General features: G+C 45.8%; 9 protein-coding genes across 9 annotated transcripts; 3 read left to right on the top strand and 6 right to left on the bottom strand.

The window, feature by feature from the left end:
* Positions 1-259: 259 nt before the first annotated feature.
* On the bottom strand, positions 260-2,569 carry AGABI2DRAFT_217942 (hypothetical protein; the record flags this gene model as incomplete). The annotated part of the gene is made up of 6 exons (XM_006458991.1): positions 260-774; positions 846-1,100; positions 1,153-1,926; positions 1,974-2,053; positions 2,103-2,239; positions 2,317-2,569. Coding segments are annotated over 6 exons (1,736 nt in total), but the record flags the coding sequence as incomplete, so codon positions are not given.
* Positions 2,570-3,434: 865 nt separating this feature from the next.
* AGABI2DRAFT_191123 (hypothetical protein) lies at positions 3,435-3,938 on the top strand. Its single transcript, XM_006458992.1, has 3 exons — positions 3,435-3,506; positions 3,562-3,693; positions 3,746-3,938. Exons 1-3 carry the CDS (start codon positions 3,492-3,494, stop codon positions 3,836-3,838), a joined length of 240 nt encoding a protein of 79 aa, XP_006459055.1. The 5' UTR covers positions 3,435-3,491; the 3' UTR covers positions 3,839-3,938.
* Positions 3,939-5,208: 1,270 nt separating this feature from the next.
* On the bottom strand, positions 5,209-7,330 carry AGABI2DRAFT_191124 (hypothetical protein). The gene is made up of 7 exons (XM_006458993.1): positions 7,123-7,330; positions 6,952-7,068; positions 6,776-6,898; positions 6,258-6,725; positions 6,036-6,208; positions 5,427-5,985; positions 5,209-5,375 (listed from the first exon to the last, which is right to left on the bottom strand). Exons 1-7 carry the CDS (start codon positions 7,282-7,284, stop codon positions 5,319-5,321), a joined length of 1,659 nt encoding a protein of 552 aa, XP_006459056.1. The 5' UTR covers positions 7,285-7,330; the 3' UTR covers positions 5,209-5,318.
* A 440-nt stretch (positions 7,331-7,770) lies between these two features.
* Positions 7,771-8,244, top strand: AGABI2DRAFT_200986 (hypothetical protein; the record flags this gene model as incomplete). Its single annotated transcript, XM_006458994.1, has 1 exon — positions 7,771-8,244. One exon carries the CDS (start codon positions 7,771-7,773, stop codon positions 8,242-8,244), a length of 474 nt encoding a protein of 157 aa, XP_006459057.1.
* Positions 8,245-8,678: 434 nt separating this feature from the next.
* Positions 8,679-11,652, bottom strand: AGABI2DRAFT_200987 (hypothetical protein). Its single transcript, XM_006458995.1, has 2 exons — positions 11,424-11,652; positions 8,679-11,365 (listed from the first exon to the last, which is right to left on the bottom strand). Exon 2 carries the CDS (start codon positions 11,296-11,298, stop codon positions 8,803-8,805), a length of 2,496 nt encoding a protein of 831 aa, XP_006459058.1. The 5' UTR covers positions 11,299-11,365; positions 11,424-11,652; the 3' UTR covers positions 8,679-8,802.
* Positions 11,653-11,964: 312 nt separating this feature from the next.
* On the top strand, positions 11,965-12,977 carry AGABI2DRAFT_191127 (hypothetical protein; the record flags this gene model as incomplete). Its single annotated transcript, XM_006458996.1, has 3 exons — positions 11,965-12,366; positions 12,428-12,577; positions 12,628-12,977. Coding segments are annotated over exons 1-3 (897 nt in total), but the record flags the coding sequence as incomplete, so codon positions are not given.
* A 539-nt stretch (positions 12,978-13,516) lies between these two features.
* Positions 13,517-15,398, bottom strand: AGABI2DRAFT_191128 (hypothetical protein). Its single transcript, XM_006458997.1, has 9 exons — positions 15,231-15,398; positions 15,096-15,166; positions 14,950-15,041; positions 14,863-14,887; positions 14,729-14,797; positions 14,214-14,671; positions 13,951-14,155; positions 13,685-13,888; positions 13,517-13,634 (listed from the first exon to the last, which is right to left on the bottom strand). Exons 1-9 carry the CDS (start codon positions 15,355-15,357, stop codon positions 13,593-13,595), a joined length of 1,293 nt encoding a protein of 430 aa, XP_006459060.1. The 5' UTR covers positions 15,358-15,398; the 3' UTR covers positions 13,517-13,592.
* Positions 15,399-17,820: 2,422 nt separating this feature from the next.
* On the bottom strand, positions 17,821-18,818 carry AGABI2DRAFT_116022 (hypothetical protein; the record flags this gene model as incomplete). The annotated part of the gene is made up of 5 exons (XM_006458998.1): positions 17,821-18,014; positions 18,083-18,200; positions 18,264-18,308; positions 18,375-18,569; positions 18,630-18,818. The coding sequence occupies 5 exons, from the start codon at positions 18,816-18,818 to the stop codon at positions 17,821-17,823; spliced, it is 741 nt and encodes a 246-aa protein (XP_006459061.1).
* Positions 18,819-19,056: 238 nt separating this feature from the next.
* AGABI2DRAFT_134593 (hypothetical protein) lies at positions 19,057-19,558 on the bottom strand (the record flags this gene model as incomplete). The annotated part of the gene is given in 2 exon segments (XM_006458999.1): positions 19,057-19,075; positions 19,089-19,558. A coding segment is annotated over 1 exon segment (221 nt), but the record flags the coding sequence as incomplete, so codon positions are not given.
* Between the last annotated feature and the right edge of the window lie 1,093 nt (positions 19,559-20,651).

A 20,651-nucleotide genomic window follows, 5' to 3' on the forward strand; every position in this document is an offset into this window, starting at 1 on the left:
ATTCTCTTCTCCTTCATTATCTCTCTTCCTACTCCGGTTTAACCAAACTTCACTTTCACATGTCGGAGGACGACCCAAACTCGGACATGATACTAAATCAAGTCTACACCCACATTCTCCCTAACCACATCAACACCATCGAATATCTTAAAATGGGATCTAATAAAGAATCGCGTGGATGGGAAGACCACCCGATCATGCCGAAAAGGGAACATTTGGTTCAACTTTTAAAGTGTCGGAATTTGAAGGTGGTGGAGGTAAATTCGAGGATTTGGTTGGATGAGTTGAGGAGGAGGTGTGAGGATGAGGAGGAGGATGAGGAGGGGGGTGGATTGGATGGGTATATGGATTCTTTGAATATGAAGTCGTCGTTTGAGATGATGTTGAATAGGATTCGAAGACTTGGTATTTAACATTATTGGATGTCGAAAGTATATTGAAAGCTCAATGAAATGAAACTCCGGACATGCGAAAAAGCTTGTAAAAATTGGTGTTGTTCATTTGAATACTATTTTCATACAGGTGACCTTCCGCTCGTCAATCATCATCATCTTCCACACTCTCCTCATCATCACTTTCAACACCAATAACACCACCTCCTTCATTATTCTCCTTCTCCTTCAAAACTTTTCCTGCCTCATAGAGTTTGTTACCAAATGCCTTCCGAACGCCAAAGTTAGCGCCGACATCCCATATTTGTATTTTTGCTTTAGAGCCAGCAGCGGCGAGAGTGAGAGGGTCGTCAGGGGACCACGTGGTAGAAAATACTTTTCCCTTTTTAAAACACGACCGCATGTCAGCGTTTTTTTTGCACGTTAGAGTCAAGACAAGAAAGGTAAACGTACTATACCGAGGTCACGAGAAGTTACGAGGCTAACATTCCGCTTGCCAGTATCTTGGTCGTCCAATAGATTCCAGACTTTGACCATTTTGTCAGTCCCACCTGTGGCGATACAACCTCTGATGTGAGGATTGATATCAATCGAAGAAACAGCACCATCATGCGCTGAAAGTGTGAATCGAGCTGGTGAAGGTTTATCGAGGTTTGATGGAAGACTTCTAGCATCAAAATTGAGAACAAGTCCATTCTCAAGGGAGACCTATTCAACTGTCAGCTGAGATTCGCATGGAAGAAAGTAACATATAACATACGTAGAAACCATAACTCTCCCAAGGATCCCATCTGAGTGCTTCGACATCGCTACCAAGAGTAGCACCAACACCTCCTTCTGGAGCCCTCGAATCGAAAGTCCGCACCGTCCGATCGTAACTTCCAGTCAACAATACACTGGGTTCCTTGTCGTTCCACTGTACAGCCTGGACTTTATCCTTATGGACATCAAAACTACGAATAGCTCCTGATCCTTCACCGGTAGCCGCGGGATCTCTAGATAGATCCCATAGTTTTACGGTGCGGTCGGCACTACAACTGGCAAGAAGGTTCCTCTGGGATTTGTTCCAGCTGAGGCCAAGAACAGCGTCGACGTGGTAAGCCTTTTCTGTTGACCTGTGTTTTTGCTTCTTACGCTTTTTCTTGCCTGTACCTAGAGGCGTTGGTACATGTGCTTTTGTTTCATCTAGTCGACCAAGAATAGATTTAGGATACATAGCTTCTACGATGTCGAGCGACCATATTTCGATTTCGGGGTCCAGTGTACCCACAGCGATGAAATTACCGAAACCAGGTGTATGGGAATTTGTAGATGCGGGGGATTCGGAAGAAGATGTTGTAGGAGGGAAATCGAGCCATTCAAGGCAGAGTGGGAAATTAGGGAGCATGAGATCATGGTGAACGTAGAGATTTTCTTGTGATTCGTCGTAGACATAAATTTCTAATTGGGAAATCTCGTCTTCCGTTTTAGCGGCTATGAGCATGTTGTCTGTGGGGTATATTTCGAGCTCTTCGCGCTCGTTATCCTCGTTGTCCTTGGGAAGCATTAAAATAAGACTGACGAAGGAGCTAGGCGGCATACTTCAGGTACTGTGATGTACGGGTCTTCAGAGTCATCCTTGTAGTATGTAAGGCCTTTGATGTTGCTGAATGGCCCCAGTGCTGGTTACAATATGAGGTAGGCGAAGAAGGCACTGAGACTGGGACCTACCAGAAGATTTTGCATCAGTGTCGTAGTCGTCGAGGTTGTATTTCGACAAGTCGTCCGGATCAGATTTCGCGGAAGGCCCAGAATCGACGTCCATGGCATCGTCATCGGCATCGGGACTCGTTGCGTCTCCATCCTCACTATCCGCACAAAATCAAGCTGACCATCAATTACCTACTTCTGCTCCGAAGGAAAAAATAACAAGAGGAATACTGACTCTACCCAGTTTTCATCTCCATCACCTTCTGCAAGGTCTTCATCTTCGTCCGCTTCTACATCCTCATTGCGTTTCCCCATTTCTAGAGCTGCATCGTGTGCCCGTTGCATTTCGACACGAGCATCCTCGAGTTCGATATGTGCTAGTGCACTGACACGCTTGAGTTCGCTATCGTCGAGGACATATTTTTGTGGATGCTGTTGGGCGACACCGCGCTTCACCCAAGCGACAGCAGAGATGAGATTGCTCATCGGTTTTGAAAATCTTCATTGTTTTTTTTTGGGCGCGGTTTATCTTAAAGGGTCACATGATACAGGACATCACCGCTTATTATGTAATCCTTTTTATTTCTCGGCCATTCATATAGAACGATTTTTGGCCTCACTCGAGTGTAAAAGCTCGCGTACTTCGGGTCTTTTGGGTAAAACGTGCGGTCTGATGCTTGTCATTTTATTCGTGTGCCAAGAATCGTTTGAACTTCTAAGTCCGACGCCTCGTTACATTTTTTTTGACTACTCACTGAGATTTCTACTAGTGCTCGATAATTCGTGGTCTCGCTAGCTTGACTTTATTACAAGTAGAAATCATTCGGATACATCAACCCAGTAACTGAAGACTGGAATAATCGCGTGCGTGACTCCGAATCAATCACAAACACCAGCTAGGAGGATGCCGGCTGGTAATGATACTACCCCAACAAGTACTCCTCGGAGAGGAAGGGTTTTATCAGGAACTCTCCTGAGGAAATGTAGGAAATTGGGGATGGTGGGGATCTAGTTTAACGCCGTTCGTTGAGGAGCATATTCATTAGCTCATGACGAAACCGATGAGCAATGTCTCTCGAATATGACCGAGACTTGTTTACGAAACAAACTGGGAAAGACGATTGGATAGTCCGCACAAGGGAATGTTCGAGAAGCTAACGTAGGGATTCCCGAGGAAGAAATGATCTCGAAATACGAGAACAACTCCACTGTGGTGTTCGATTTAATGAGTGAAATAATCGATTGTTTCGCTTGAGCGTCATGGTTATGTCAACCAATATCTCCTCAACTCCGTCATACATTTCGTCAATATGGATCAAAACTGGGTTTATAAGAACCTCAGTTTAGGCTGGAGTTTGTTCCATCGACGAAAGTCATCTTCCTTTCAGTAACATCATCTCATAAGAAACCATGGTCGCATACAAGGTGAGTAAACGCAGAGATTTTTTTTTCGCCTCGTCTCAACCGTCCATTCTCAAAGGCTGGAGATCGCGTCAAATATCACGCTGTTGGAGGAAGAAGCTCCGGCACCGACACTTCTACCACTACTGGTGAAATAGTCGACGTTCTCACTGAGCCCCAACCTGCTGGGGAAACCGGCGTGACCGCAAAGGTTTGTTTTCTTTCACATATTCGACTTTGAGCAGGATTTGATGATAATTCAGGCCTCCGAAGATGAGCCGCGCTATCTCATTCGTAACGATAACACGGGCAAAGAGACTGCCTATAAGGGTACCAATATTCTTGGAAAGTGCTGAAGGCGAAATTGTACTATCCAAATGTAGTTCCAACTAAATGTAAGAATAAATGCAGCGTTCAAGTGATTGCACGAAAGGAACAGAAGAGTGTTGGTACTCGTTCATAATAAATGTTCAGACTTGGGTTTCAAGTGATATCATTCGAACTTCGTCGTACCTCTACTTTGGAATCTAGCATTCGTGAGGTCTAGTATCTTCTCACACCCGGAGGCGTGCCGCGTTGGGCGTATCGTTCCTACTGCAGCAAGATATCAACTGAATTCAAGTTCAGCCATGATAGTTACAGTAAGTAATTGCTGAATTGGTCCTATGTTTTACAATTTATGATAGTGCACACTATGAAAATGAGAGGGAGAGTGGGAGAAAAAGAGAAAACAAAAATACAGTATCAAATCCGTTCTAAATCAGCCTCGTCGGGAGGGAATGCTAAGAAGAGAAGAAACACAAAGTTATAAAGGACCAGAGTTTTCTTATTTTGATAATGGTACGCACCTTTCTTTTCAAGTTCCACTGCATCGTCAACTTCATCTACAGTAACATAGTCGAAGAAGACAGTATCGACATTAAACTTCACAGCCATGGAACACCGCGGACCTGATATCAAGCTGAACTTTGGTTCAAGAGGAGGTAGAGGGATAAGCGCTTAAGCTGGGACAGGACGAAAGGCACACTGGCAATATATGCGTTTGTGCGCGTGAGTACTTCTTTCTACTCAGTGACTCCAAGTTAAATAGGTCTGGGACTGTCATCGCACCGTTCCCTGACCCGGTCATGTGTGCACCGTTTCCCCGGGTTGAATTTATTCCCTTTTGACGCTCGAGGGGTGTCTAGTCATTGAATTCCTTTCGCCTGAGAACGGTTGTCGGATACACATTTATACAAGTAGGAACGCACCCTAGCACCTTTAAGTATATCCAATAGCTACCCTCCAATTTGGCACCATCAACATCTCAAGCTGCTAGGTACTGCTTGGTGGTGATGCTTAAATGATCAGGCCAAGTGACTCCACTGCCGCTGGCGACTTACGAATGCTTGGCACTCACGAAGTATATAGAGGATTAAAATAGCACAGACTAAGATTATATATATACTTATCTTAAAATGTAACACTCTGGCGACAATCCTCCAGTCTACATTCCTAGCAATATGACCCGCCGCTGATAGAGCGAAGGCATAATTAGGGCATGGAGCCTTCGAGGTCTTCCATTCAAAGAACTTCCTCATGCGTCTTCGACTGGTGGTCATCTGACGGTCACTAGAGGGACTTAGTTGGGATTTAGTGCGGTGAATATACATAAACTCAACGGTTAGGTACCACTCGTGTAACATGCATACATGTAACACCCGGTAAGAACTGTAAGCATGAAATCGTGAAGTTGAGTAAGTTGACTTGAATTGTTAATGGCTAGGTATAAATAATGTGAAATAAGGTATCGAAGTATATATCGTCTATATGTCCATCCACAATGCACCACTTAATCTACTTCCTCCTCCTATAGTAGACCTCACGCGGAGCCTTGGGTAGTGTGATCAAAGTCTGCAATAACACATCAGCCACATCTAAAAAGCAAACGCATAAAAAACATACCTGGTAATTATGTTCAGGAAGTTTGTCCATCTTGAGCTCCATGTGTCTTATAAAGGTCGTAATTATGGTCCCCAACTGCAAATACGCAAATTGCTCTCCAATGCATCTGTGCTTTCCAGCACCAAAAGGTTGATATGGACTCTCAGTGCCTTTACTGACCGCACCAAACCCATAATCAATTTTCTCTCCTTGAACGTCTTCGTACAACTTGTTAGCCTGTGCCGCAATACCTTCAGGGTCACTCCATCGCAAAGGCTCCCATGTTTCAGCATCTTTCCAGATTGTACGATCGAGCTGGCTGACAAGTGGTGATGCAAGAACATAGTGGCCTTTCGGGATAACATAGGTGGTGTCTTTTCCTGGTGCAGCGAGGGTAGCGGGGACGGGCATATCATCACGGACGTGGCGCATAACGCTGTGGATTGGGGGATGTAAACGAAGAGTTTCCCGAATAACGGAGTCCAGGATGGGAAGTTGTCGAAGTTCTTCATGAGTCATCGAGCGGAACGAACCGTCAGGATTCGAGAAATTTTTAACCTGTTCTTTATAGAGAGCATCGCTGAAACGCAGTAAGTAACTGCTTATAAATATATGATGAGGTATACATACCAGACATCCGGACGCCTGGCGAGGTGGCAAAGGACCCAAGAACCAGTGGCAGAACTAGTATGTTGACCGGCCATGAGAAGGGCGATCATAATGTGGGCTATCTCATGATCTTTTAATTGGCGTCCATCACGATATTTCTGATTCATCAGGGAAGCAATCATGTCATATTCATGCTAATATTGCACGTCAGCGTGGTGTGAGATGGAAGCCAGCACCACTCACATCAGGATTCGTTTCAGCTCTCCTGCCTTTGACGATGCTCGAGAAGAAATCACTTATTTTCTTGTGCGCAACGTCCCTCTTTTTGTAACTTGCTAGTGGCAAGTTGGGGAAGAGGAAATTCAGTGGGGTGAAGCCACCATCGAGATCGTTGAAAATTTCGGCGAACGTCTTATCTAAACCTGCACGCACTTCCTTGCCTTGAAGGGTCCGCGACGCCGTCAAAATAGTGATCCCAGACATTACTTTGAGTACATCAAAATGTCCCCACTCATTGGCATCGTTGGACTGGAAGGCAGAAAAGGCAGAATCCGACCCGAGGTATTCTTCTACTTCCTCTTCAATCATACCAACGTAGGCGCGGAGGTTTTCAGAGGATAGTCCGACCTTGACGAATTTCTTTTGCTCCATGAAAAGGTCGTTAGGAATGTCGTAGACGACGTCCTTCCCGAATACGGGAGTCGTAAGATGCTGCAATGAGAAATAAGTCGCTGGTGTGACTTGGATGATCAGAAACGCACTGTATATGCATCCTCGGCGTTGAATACGATCGATTTACCACCCAAAATAAAGTTGTTACCCTTGCTACCAAGGGCGACAGTCACGCGACGACCGAAGAGAACGAAGGTGAACACATCGCCGTACTATTGGCATCTGTCAATGACGGTTTCTTTTTCAATAAAAGACTAGTAAACACCTTATCACGGCACCGGTTGAAAAAGTTGAGTGGGTCGGTGCCATAGCCAATGGCCGAGCCAATAAATGGAAGCCAGTGGAAAACGACAGGCGGTTCACTGGACTTGCGAAATTGGAGCTGAGGACACAGTCAGCAAGCCGCGTATGTATAAAGGGACATGAAGCGACGCACCAGCTGGCTCAATACATTGAGCACGACAACCAACACCGGGATAGTCGCTATGGAGAGTATGGTCATCCTCGAGCTCCATGGGGTGAGTTGTGTCTGAGCATAGGCGACATAGCCAGACCAAGCGTCCAGGATGGGCGTCGTGCCGTTGGCGGCGTACGACATGGTATGAAGGGGGAAGGCGTGTCGTTTTTTTTTCGAGATGCTCTACTTAAAAGACAGCGCTGTTACCGCATATGGTAATAATATTAAAATCAGACCACCCATCAAACTCATTCTACTTTCTCAGGTTATTTGTTTGTTGGTTCTTCAGGTTGAAAGTCGAACCACGTCTGCTCTCCTCCACCTATTGGGAAATACGAAGTCCATCGAGGCGACGACATGTCCAACGAATATACTATAAAATCGTGATTGACGGAGAGTTCTTCCGAAAATGTGGAATCTGCATCTTTTCACTCTAAGGAGTTCCATCGTTATTAGGGTCAAATCTTGAAACATAACTGCACTCTTCAAGATGTCGAGGTCCTCCAGGATAGGCCTTTCCTTGGGTCTTCCTGCCTCATCAGATACGTTTATAGTCTCGACAGTGTTACAATCAAAACAAACGAACATATGTATGTCACGACGCTTCTTTCTTCCCTCCCTGTGAAGATGACAACAGAATATACTCCCGGCGCGCTGTATCTCGCTGGATTCACCCAAGCCCGTTCTCCTCACATCGGTTTATTACTCGCGAAAGACGCCACTAAAGGAACACTCTTCCACATCCGAATTGATCGGCAAACATCTCCTCATTGGCAGTTCCAGCGTCGAACGCAACTGATCACAGGAGATGTGTTCTTGAGCTCTCTCCTCCGCATCACGGAAGAACCATTGGAATTCGACATCGCTGAAAAAACTATCGAGAAAATCGCATTGCGTATCCCACCGCCACAGAATGGCGATTTCGGCGAATGCGCTCCATGGGCACTCAAATTAGTGCAGGCACTCCATGAGGAAGGGATTGTAAAATTACTGGATGTGGACAAGTTGGGAGAAGAGGTCGATCCATTTGTGAAAGAAAGTCGCGCCTATGCACGAAGAGACAAGTTCCCCAACTTGGCTACTTCAAACTTCTGTCGATGATCAGCGTCGGGGTAAGGAGAAATTGGGAGCATTGGGGCAACCTTTCGATTGGGATTCAGATTTTTCAGCCTTGTTGAAGTAGCCACCATGCAATAAACATACTTACCTTACCTAGGACTTGGGACGGTGTGCATCGAAACCCATGAGGAAGACTGTTACTCATGATTGAACTTCTCAGTCTTGTCGGCGAATTTAAAACCAGCGGTATCAAAGCTCATTCGACCCAAGACCGTTGAATGGCAAAAGATCACATATTGTGGCAAGTAGTGAGAAGTCGCGCCAGTGGCCTTTATCAAATAAGCTGGTCCTCGACTACCCTTTCAACGAAAGTTCATCATCTATTCCAGCTTTCCCCTTGATTTTTGCATTTTTTCCTTCATCTAATTGTCGTCGACTGATTCGATTCCTTCTCAAGAAACAGTAGAACCACATTATATATATGATTAGGGTGTACTAAATGCAAAGCAATCGTTAACATTATTGTTCATATCATAAGTAATAGTAAACCAAAGCCCAACCAAAGGTAACATCTAAGGGTAAAAACAAACCCACCCCTCCTCATGATGGCGGCCATTTCATCCGACTTGAATCAATAGTAGTAATCATATTGGCCTTCATGCCCAACCTAATATCCTTCAAGTTCACCGTAATCTTCGTCCCCAAAACCACTCCAACATCGAGATCCGCTACAACGTCCTCCACAATCGGTTGTAATCCCAACTTCGGTATCACCATATTCAGTTGCACCTGCTGCACCAACTGATTCGATATCAAGCCTGAAATCGTATATCCTTCTAATCCCTCGAGGGGATCTGGTATGGGATTCCCTTGAGGATCGCGGGGCCATAAATGTCGATTTTTGCCGTCTTTGAATGTTTGTTGCCAGTTATTGATATAATTGAGCGCCCAATACCTGTTATGTCGTCGTTGTATACCTTTCAAAGTTTGGCTCTGGATCTCTAACGTATTGATATAATTATGCATCCACGCTTTGTCGAACATTCCTTTAACACCGTCCTTCGAGGTCTTCCCTTCCTTTTCATTCAACAGAACTTTGTGAATCTGCCAATGCGCAACCAAATCGTTGTATCGCCTCAGAGGAGATGTCACCCTGACGTAACCCTCTCCTTCAGGTATAGCCAACCCAAAATGCATTCCAGGATTGAGTTGGTACTGCGCACGCGGCTCATAAATAAAGTCCGTCAACCCTTCTGCTTCCTGGATATACCCAAGCTCGTCTCGTTTGCTCAAGAGTTTTTCTATCGCCTTTTCAGAAGTAGGTATCAAAGGTTGTCCAGTTCGATAGGGAGCAGGAACATTTCGATCAGTGAAAAAGCGGGCGGCGACGCGACAACTTAGTTTCATCATTTCGGCAACAACAGAACGGAAACCGACGTCGCCGCTTTCGCGCGTCGAAGAGACTATGTAGACCAGGTTTGGGAAACCTTTATTTAGATGCGGCGTGTCGATTTGAGCGCCAACGATACCATTGGGAGGTGACGGGAATTCGGATACGCGCTTGACTTCGGCACGATTACGATTGAATGCTAACCAGTTCATGGCGATGCGGCGCTCACGTTGTTTGAGCGCAATTTCGCGGATGGCTTTTAAATCCTCCACAAAATCGGATGGTGCAGGCGAGGCTTTTGAGATTGGCGCACCACCAAAAGGATACTCAAAAAGGGGCGAGGGTATTTGAAGGGCAACATCCACACTGTCATAGCTAATTCTATTGACATTTCGTACCAAACCGGCGCGGACAGCATAATCCACGATGTTGCCCGCAGAATCGAGTTTAGCACTAAAAGTCAACACACGGTCCGGGATGCCATTCTTCGATCTTATACCGAGTGAAAGTCCGTGAACTGGATGATGGACAAGGGATTTCGGAAAGAGGGGAAAGGTTCGGGGCACAGTGTACCACGACTCAGCTTGTTGAGCAGCGTTTTGTGCTAGGAAGTGGGTTGGCGGAATGACTGAACCAGGATCAGCGATATGTACGTGTAGCCACATGCTACCGGGTTCAGATTCGATGCGTTCAACGGAAAATCCATCGTCGAGCTCTTCTGCACCTACGTCGTCTACAACATATACGGCCAAATTTCCCCAGTCATGTCGAATGGATTCCAGTGGATCCACGGGGTAGAAATCTTCGGGGTGACGGGGTTTGATCTCCTTCGAGTTTTCAAGTGCTCGAAGAATGGCCTGATCTCGTTCCTGGACTACGGCAAGTCTCGTGTCCAAATCCAAGCGGTAGCCTGCATCGATGGCCAAAAGATCCTCCCATGGTGTGAACACGCCAATATCCATTAAAAGACGGTGGATTTCATGGTCATCGTGCTTTACTGTCCGCATATCATAGAAATGTCGGATAATGTGACCAACAAGAGCGAGGTAAGGATTGAGTTGGATGGAGCGTTGATGACCCAAGGATGCCACACAAAGCCGAATGATGGTCTTGTCAGTTTCTGACCACAAATGTTCTCCTTTGACGTAACTCGGTTGATCCTCTCGCGAACTCTCCCTCAGCTTTACCTGAACGTCAGCCACTTCTCTTGCCTTGGATATGAATCGATCCAATGCTGGACTCTTCTCCCTCACCCACTGCTGGACCTGCTCCAAGTCCTTCACTTCATTCATAGGCCTGATCCTAAACGTCTGGTTGGCTGCATATTGATTTGATGCGAGGAATCTCATAGGATTATCCATCAAGAGTTTGTGAATAGCGTATATCTCTATGGCGGTAGGATTTTTGTGAATCATATTTGCAACCTCGGATGCGGTGACCTCTGTCCATTGACTTGGATCTTTTGAGCGTAGAGTCTCGTATATAGAATGGAGTTGTCTGGAGAGTCCAACAACAGCAACTTCAACCTGACGTTGGACTTCACGTAGACGCTTGAGAACTTCAATGCGTGCATTCAGCTGGATCGCATTCTCCGGAAATGCATCCAAGCCACATCGTGCAGCGAGGTCGGCGGAGCAGATAGAAGGGATGGAGAAGCATATGTCTTGTTTGAGCGAAACATAGGATTCCCCGTCCTTTGTGAGCATAGCAATCCGGAATGCACGGTCTATGAATCCGCTTCCGATGACGACACCAATGTTAAACACGTTGTTACTGATAAAGAGAGCCGGTTAAGTATGACGAGATGGCAAGAGATCAGCCTCACACTCACCGCCTGACTTCAACAAACGAGCCGAAAGGTGTCTCAAGTAGGAATTGAGGTCCGTCATCGACTGATACATCCACGATGGGTGCATCAAATATTTGCTGGTCCAGTGACGGTATCGTCGCGACCTTGCCTTGAAAACGAGTGCTGGCAGTTTGAGGAGCTCCCTCCTCAATGTTGCGTTTTAACCTCGTTTCTTCACCTCTCCTGGACGGTGTATGCTTCCAGTGTCGATTGGTAATGGAGTCGACCTTGCCCTCTGAAACTCTGGTGATGAATTGATTGAGCACCCTGGCGAGTGGTTTATATACGGGATCTTGACGCTTCGGCTTCAATTTGGGTTGAATGTCAAGGGAGTCCTTCTTTTTTGGTTTCAAAGGGTTTGTCGGTTTGGGAGACGCGGCGGTCGAGGCATAGCGGGCGCCGCAGACACGCACAGTCGCGCGGTGCATCGAAAATGGCAAACGAAACAAGGTCAAGAAAGGAAATTTTTGAAAAATGATGACTTACTATTTATGGAAATGCTCATCTTCCTCACGCCAAGGCAGCAATGTTCAAACGACTGGAAAGGCGTCTCAAACGGAAAGAACGCGAGGATGAGCTCGGCCTCGACGAAGACATGAAAGAAGTCCTGGGACTTAACGATACAGACTCGGACGAGTCAGAATCCGATGTCGAGTCGGATAGTCATGGCGGCGATATTTTAGACGCAGAATCTGACGCAGAAGAAGTAGATGAAGATGAAGAAATGGATTTGGACGAAGAACAAGCTGACTCGGACAACGAGGGTGACCAGGGGTCAGATGGACGCGCACTCATAACTATCGCTGAGGCTCTCACAAATCCCATCTTTCTCGTCTCTCTTGATCCAACTGTCAACGAGTGTATCGTCTGTCCCGGAAAACAGCTCAAAGGCCAAAAAATGGTCGAAACCCATAAAATTTCGAATGCATGTATGATTTCCCTCGCCTTAAATCCATCCTCGGACTAATTTTCTTGTTTGCGTGTAGGCACATGAACGTCGATTTAAACAGTTTAAAAATCTTGCTGCTAGTGCAGATGGAAAATCTATTGCTCAAGATTTTATTGAAGAACATATGAGCAACAATCAGCCGCAGCTGTCGACCAACTCAGGAACGTCCAAACGTGCAGAGAAAAAAGTGAGTTATCTGCTTGCGATAAGCAACCGCAATCTCATATATTTCATTAGCGCGCCGCACAAGAAAAGCGTAAAGCTAAGCGCGAAAAGTTCAAAGCACGACAAAAAGCCAAGAAAGAGGCTTTAGCCCTTAGTTCGATTGCCACGAAATCGAAGGGAGGGGAACTGTCCAATAAGGCCGAGAAACTCGTAGGAAAGGAAGGACATGAAGAGGAGCAGGAAACTATTAGGGAAAAACCGAAGAAGAAGCACAAGAAGAAAGACGAAACTGCTTCGGAAGTTTTGAAACATCATATCTTGGATCCTCCCGCATCTCCACCAAAGAAAAAATCCAAGAAATTCAAATCTATGGATGTCGCGCCTGCATCTGCCACCGCCGCCACAGATTCCAGCCCTTCGAACCAAAAGCTCCAAGCCAGTCCCAGAGTACCTAAAGCAGAGAAAAGGGTCTCTGAGGACGACGGAGATAGACCACAGAAGAAACACAAGAAAAGCAACAATACATCAGAAATTCTCAAACCCTCAGAACACGCCATCTCCAATCCCCTCCCATCTCCCCCAAATAAAAAACGCAAAGTCAATTCCATTACCCCAAAATCACAAGCACCAAATCAAAAATCAAAGTCCGCACCAACAACAGAAAATGATGAATCAGAACTCCAGGCCCAGGTCAAGGATATCATCAAATCCGCTTCAGATCTAGCCAAAGCCGCTCGTGCGCGCGCTCTCAACGGTGGTGACAGTGGCGATGAAACAAAAGCTTCAGCGACTAAAAAGATGAAGAAAAAGGCAGTCAAAACCAGGAAGGTGCAAGAGTCGTAATATATGATTATATGTATCGTAGTCCAATTTCTGAAAGATACAACCTTATATTCCGGATTAAACATATACATAAATATGACAACGATAGCACAGGGAAAGAGTGAGCATAAATGCCTTTCTCGAACCGAAAAAGACGGGAATTATACATGAGGATAATCCAACTCTCTTCCAAGGTATACAGCCACGATCGCTGGTCAAGCTAGGCTCTGTAACACCCTATTCGTCATCTCAATGACCTTGAAAACATATGAATGCGTGATTACACTGTAACTCAGAAACAGCGTACCTGATGGATATCTGGTCGATCTTTCGGATTGACCTTTAGCATAGAATCGATCAACGACTTCAACCCTTGTGAATACGCCGAAGCAGGGTGTTTATACTGTGCATTCAAAACAGCCATCGCTATCGATCCTCCTTGTTCCGTAGTCTGTGTATTCTCAAATGGGGAATGTGAATATGCTAGTGCATAAAGTGTACATCCGAGTGACTTTAAACATTCTCATCAATCAGTACTCTGGACAAATTTCTTTGAATTCAGGAATGACGCACCCAAATGTCGACTTTTTCATCTATCGTATTGCCGGTCTTGACATCAAATAACTCAGGAGCGCGATATGCCATCGTGCTCTGCTCAGCTGCAATATCTTGTTGCAACAATGCCAGTGATCGATTTTCGATATGAACTCGTGCTTTCATCGTACTTCCAAAATCCATTAAAATGGGAGTGACATTGTCATCCGCAATCATGACATTTCTAAGCAAATATACAAAGGCCTGAGTAAACTCGAAATAATAACCCAGAAACCACTCACCCGGGCTTGATGTCCCTATGCGCATAGGGTACAATTCCAACCTCCGTACCTGGATCAGCCACTTCTTCAGCCACTTCTTCGTCACCGTCAAACACAACTTCGTTCCTCGTTACTAATGGAACCGAAGATGAAGCGTCATTGGCTTCATACGAGTATCCACCGTCAGCATCTCCTTCTAGTTGAGGAAACCTCTCATCTTCATCATCTTCATTTGAAAGCCGTCTTCCACTACCCTTCCTCTGAGGATTGGCGTTTCCGTTACCTCGAGCATTAGATGACGAAGCACCAGCAACTCCATTCGAGGTGGGAGGCAAACCTGCTGAACCCGCCGAAGGATGATACGAATGCATTGCGCGTACGGCTTCACATGTTCCTTTGAAAAAATGAACCATTTCCTGTTCACGGAAATGTTGACCATTGACAACATTGGCGTTTATGGCATCTTGCAAATTACCACGCTAGTAGTTTTGCCTGTGAATCAGACTTCAGCTGTTCGATTATGGTCGGAGACGGACCTTGTAGTGTGGTAGGAAAAGGTATACAATTTGACCCTCGCCTTCTGGGTCTTGTACGACGGCCGAATCCTACGAATGCGAACCGCAGCAAGTGGTTAAAACCGCCCTCTCTGAGTGAAACACCATAAACGCACAAAAATCCGAATTATATTTGGGTGCCTGAAGATTTGGAATTAGCTATAGCACCCCCTGTACACTCGATAGATCGGATTTGCGCTTACTTGAATCTTCGATAGGCTTCCACCTCTCTCATAGCTTCTTTTACACCTTCAGCACCGGTAGGACATCGAATTTTTTTCAGCGCAAAATGTCTCTACCGAATCCGTTGTCAGGTTTACTACGAAGTGCATCGAAAAATTGGACGTACTCCGCTGTATTCATCCTGTGCCAGGTACACGAACGAAAATCCACCTTCTCCGAGTACTTTGATGATCTTAACTATTTATATTAAGAGAACGCGCGTCAGTAAGTGCTCATTTGCACCACTGAGTAGAATACTGACATGTCCGCCCATTAATCTTCACGGACGGTGTTTGTTGGCATAAGCATGATGAGAGAGCCCAGAAAGCATCCTTGGCCTGATCTTTGAAGGTGTCTAGGGCGCTCATAAATCGTGGTGGAAGAGCCATTGTTATCCAAAGCTTTAGAGAGACCTGTAGTCGGAAAGGAGGTTGTGTAGTGTTCGGACCGTTGGCAGTGGCGATCCAGAACTTACACGGCCGTGGGAAAGTACGTGTAAAGTTCTATATATAAACCCCTATTTCCTCCACTTTCTCTATCACAAACGACAAGTATGCCACATGAATACGGTACTTCCTTGCCTAGGAAGCCAAACCATTACAGAAACATAATATCATATCGCTTGAGCTGGTCATGCAATAATATACCAGGGTCTTTTACCTCACATCCAACCCAATTCGCCTCCCACTGATCTGCTTCCGGATGCAAGCAATGGCAACTATCCGAATTCCACTCACCGGTATCTACAGTGTTTAATCTCTCCCATGAACTAAGGCTTCAAATTTATATTTTTCTTCGTTGATCGTTCCATAACCTTTTGTGCAATCAATTTCATGGAACCTGGACAAGCCTCAAACACATTCACCACTCCATTCACGGCCTTTTATTCATAGACTATAACACTGTAAGTCCTTAGAAGTACAAAATAACAGATCGACTTCAATGCATCCGGTTGAACGGCCAATGCAAGACCTCCGCAGCTTTCAATTACGCATATGCACCTACAAATCGAAAAACCCGGATCTGGGAAAGAGGTCGTTCCATTATGCGTCATCTCACAATATATTAACCCATTAACAATTACGAGAAACTAGGATTCACATTCGCTCGAGTCACCAAGTAATGGATCGTAGTGGTGTTTTCTTTGTTCGGTCGATGTGGAATCTGTGATTCGTTCCGATGGAGCAGGACCGGAGTCATGAGGCATCTGACCGACGAGAATTCACCCAAGGATTTTCGCAAAAGCTTTCGCTGTGGAAACCCTTCCGTCAGGTGTAAGTTCCCGGAAATGAAGATCAACCCAGATTATCGTCCACACGATTCCACCGTTGCGACAAGTCCGGACTTATAATTTGATTCAACCCCGACAAGGTTTCAAAATTAGTCTATCGTTGACCTATCGACTCACGGAATTTTATAAGCAACATGCTTCGGTCAATTGAATTCATCCAATACTGGGACAGATCAGGATAGATGGTTTGTTCGGCCATCTTTACACACCGAGACGCTTGTGTGAAATCACCGGATTGTCAGGATCGAAAGCTGAGATCTTTTCAGCTTATGGGCCACTTTCCCTGATCAATTGCCACAGAATCCTCCTGCACAACAGTGTCTGACTGAAACCTATGTCACGTATCATGCCGCTACGTCTGAAGTCGTACTCAAAAGAAAAGCTGGGATGCTCAGACCCAACAGACTTATCCGTCCTCAGGCTTCAGGCGCGGGGTAAACCCACAAAACTACACCGTTTTATGGATCAAGGACCTCCATCCTAATGCCATATGTAACGGACGAGAAGCTCTACTTCGTTTCCGGCCTTCTGATACGATATCAGAAAAACTTCTCGTTCTTGACCGCTTAAACTCAAATTGTCGTGTGATAGAACCCACGCGCAAAACTCGCTGCCAGAACAAAACTGCTTCGCTCTCACAAATCCCTCTTCCTTTGGCATACGAAGATAGCTGTATGCCAGATACGATAGGACCTTCTTTGGATTCATATGCTTTATGCAGGAAATATTCATCGCGTTAAATGCAATTGTGGCGGACGATTACCCAACCGCCTCTTTACGCCATTTGCGAATTCCAGACTTCCACTTACTACCGAAATGAAAGCATACAAGGTGTTGCTTCTCCGTCAGTAGTCCCTGAACATGAGATAACCACTCTTTTTAGCCACCAATACACCATCGCTAACGGCTATCATCATTTTTCTGATGCTTTATTCCAGGATTGACTTGACATGTACCTGAGGCAGGTTACGATCAGGGATGGTCGTTCTGATATACTACTTGTCCCGCGGGCAACGTACTCACGAATCGGTTACTAGACTCTCCACCATTTGTCAATCATACCCCAATCTATTTTTGAATGTCTAATAAATGCTACCGCTCACGAGATGCTAGACCCTTGCTGACTGAGTAGCCATTTTACTCCCTCTTTACTCGGGACCTCGATTTTCTCCAATGGATCGACAGTGAAAATGATGTAGAGCACAATAAAAACATCTATGGTGTACAACATATTTGAATTACATGAATACAAAGTGGGAATGTGACAATGAATGCGATATACCAAGAAACTTCGTAAAGAGGTCTTCCTTCCTTCTAGCCAGAAATAATACAATGCCTCTTCATAATCAATAAAATAACTTATCCTTCCAAAGAAACGCAAGCAACCCAACTAAACAAACCGTGAATGCAAAATCATAAAACTGACAAGATGTCTCCGAATGATCCCAGTAACGATTCCATTGTTCACACATTGCTGAGTGCTATTTTAATGGAGATACGATATCAGTGATGTTCCATGCGCTGGTTGTGAAAAGTCCTCGGGCGCCGAAAAGCAAAGGCGTCATAGGAATAGGACAAGCGAGAGACTCACGACGACGACCTCGGCATAAAAACGTCGTTTTGCGAGACACCATTTTGACAACATCGAAGAGCGAACGTCTTCATTTTTCCTGTCGATTTCGGCGAGCTCTCGCAAATAGAGCTCTACCTGGGGCTTATAAAACAATACCTTTCCAGGTTTACTAGAGTCGGTATCTATGGCGGATCAGATTTTTCTTTATCAGGGCAAAGAATCTAAACCCATAAAAAGAATTTCGACGCACTGTGATATGTGACATTAGGAAATATCGTTTCAGGTTTGAGTATATCAAGGGTTTTGGGGTAGGCAACGGTAAGTTGATCAATTGTCAAGAAACTATGAAGGGGAGTTCTAGAAAAGGGCTGGGGAATATCAGACGGGAACTTGTCATACCATTTAAACAAGCAAGAGCTGCAGCTTCGTACGCGGCAGTTCCAAAGTATGATCTTGACTTTGGGTGCCAAACAGAACTACAGGGGAAGGGAAGTCATGTCAATGAGCAGGTAAAGCTAAAATGTCAGTGGGACTGTTCTCACATGACAGTGTTCATCGAAACTTAAATTAGCAAATTGCGGTTCACAGAGATCAGAAGGACAGCGTGGTAGTCCTTCTACGTTGGATAAGGCGGAAACCCAAACGAAGCGGGCATTGCGTGTCATGAGTAATTCTCGGAGCCGACGCGTGGATCGCGAGAGGTTGAGTAGGTCTTGGGGATGAAGATATAAGGATATCTGCCATAAACATTATGAATCATTCCTATTGATCAAAGGCGTCGACAGGCGAGTGCGCACCTCGTAAAAAATGTCGACAGGGACATGTGCAAATATGGATAGTGAATCGACTTTCCTCAACAACTTGAATCGTCTTCGTTTCGCGGGTTGTAGTCTTTCATGGGGGACATAAGCGGACTCGAGATGGAAATGTGGCCGAGGAGGCTTCAAGACGAGGCAATTACAGGGTTTAGAAGAGAAAGAGGACATTATGCAAGATGGGGGGAAAGAAAGGAGGCATGTGGAAGAAAGTTGCTCTGAGATATGTATAGTCCCTCCGCTAGTTGTATCTCTCAGATGAAGCGGCAAGCCCATGTGACTATCCTGAGATTTCAATCACTATCACCACCAGCTTTGTTCCGCGCTTCCGACCCGGCGCATGTCGTGACCTATCTCGTCTACAATTAACCTCAAATTACAGGCACACTATCATCTGCGTAAAAAAAGTACATCTAGTCCTCACAGTATCCCATTTCCCTATCCCTCTTAGTTCTTTTCAAGTCCTTTTTCTCACTTTCCGAAAGTGCCAACCACTCCGTAATTCCCCCCATATCGTCGATAATCTCCTCTTCCCATTTCTCTTCCAGGTCCAGCTCCTTCTTACTCTTCTTCCTTGGTGGGGGAGGCGGTAACGGGGGAGGCGGAGGCTTTCGGTTCGGATGTAAAGGGGCGATACGAGATAAAGTTCGACGGGACGATTTGAGGTACGGTGAATACGCTGAACCAGGCATTGGTGAACCCTTCCCAGCAGCAAATGGTGAAGTGGGATGTGAATTGACGCGTCTAAGAAGTTCTGACATGCCGGACGTTTGCGACTGCGGGGCAATAGAGTATCTTGATGATAAGCTGGGATATTTATTGACGGAAGGTGTTGACGTTGGCAGAACCGTAGCTTTCTCGCAGCTGAACTCACTCGCTCTGGAGTCTGTTTCGGCTGACTGTACGTCCTGATAGAGGCGTCAGAAATTATTCAAAAATAAGTGGATCGGCGGTTTACCTTCGGCGGGTCCCGATCATTTTGCGAGCCTGCCTGATTGGTCAAATCGCTATGTGAGGCATTACCTCCAATTGCCTCAGACTCGGCTTCTTTTACCCCTCTTTCTTCGAGGGGCAGAGGAGGATCCTCTCGATTAAGCTGAACATCTTCATCATCTGAGGCTATCACAAGCCTTCTTTTGCCCTTCGTGACGCGAACAATCTGAGGACTGTTCGAAGCATTATCTTCACTTGTTTCCTTTCCATTGCCCTTTTTTCGCTTTTTCGAAGGCTTTCGTGTTGCTGGAGGGCTCTCTTCAACTCCTTCTGAGTCATCCAGGCCACCTGCTGCCTTATTTTTCTTGTTCGTAGAGGGCAGCACATGGTTTGAACCATCTAGCTCCGGCAATCCTTCGGCTTTCCTTCGCTTGCCTCTATATGACATTGACTCCATCTCGGGTAGTCCAATGTCAGTGATCTCGCTTATGTCTTCTTGCCCTTCCTTGCCGATTAGTGGTGAGGATGGACCAGCAACAGGTTCAGCAGCGTCAATACCGGCACTGTCATTATTCGCATTAAGATGAAGCACATTTGAGGGTAGAATATTTCCACGTTTCCGTTTTTGCATACTCGGTGAAGCATTGGCTCTGTCGAAAGCAGGAGGAAGAAGCGGTATTTCAACGAAGACCTGCTGTGCCTTTCCTTTGCCCTTATTCTTCTTGGTAGGCTGGGGCTTTTCTGCTGGCCTAGAACCGTCCTCTCCTGCGTTCGCCTTCTTCCTTGGTTTTCTCGCCTTTTTGACTTTTGTAGTCTTGGTTGAATCAGCCGCATTGACATCAAGGGCTGCTGGCTCAGTCAGCGTAGAAGGAATATCGGTGAGGTCGATCAAATTTGTAAGGGCAGATACTCGTCTAGGTGAGGGTACAACTGAGGCTTGCAGTCCCGCTCCCGCAGGGGAGGAAGATCCGGCGAAGAATGTGGGCGGGGGCGGGGGCTGCGGTACAGTGAGTTCATTGTTTCGATCGACCCGTCCAATTATATTGGGTTCCTGCAATTCGTCGATATTTT

Source organism: Agaricus bisporus (genome assembly GCF_000300575.1).
Source record: "Agaricus bisporus var. bisporus H97 unplaced genomic scaffold AGABI2scaffold_3, whole genome shotgun sequence".
In the NCBI taxonomy this organism is placed as follows: Eukaryota; Fungi; Basidiomycota; class Agaricomycetes; order Agaricales; family Agaricaceae; genus Agaricus; species Agaricus bisporus.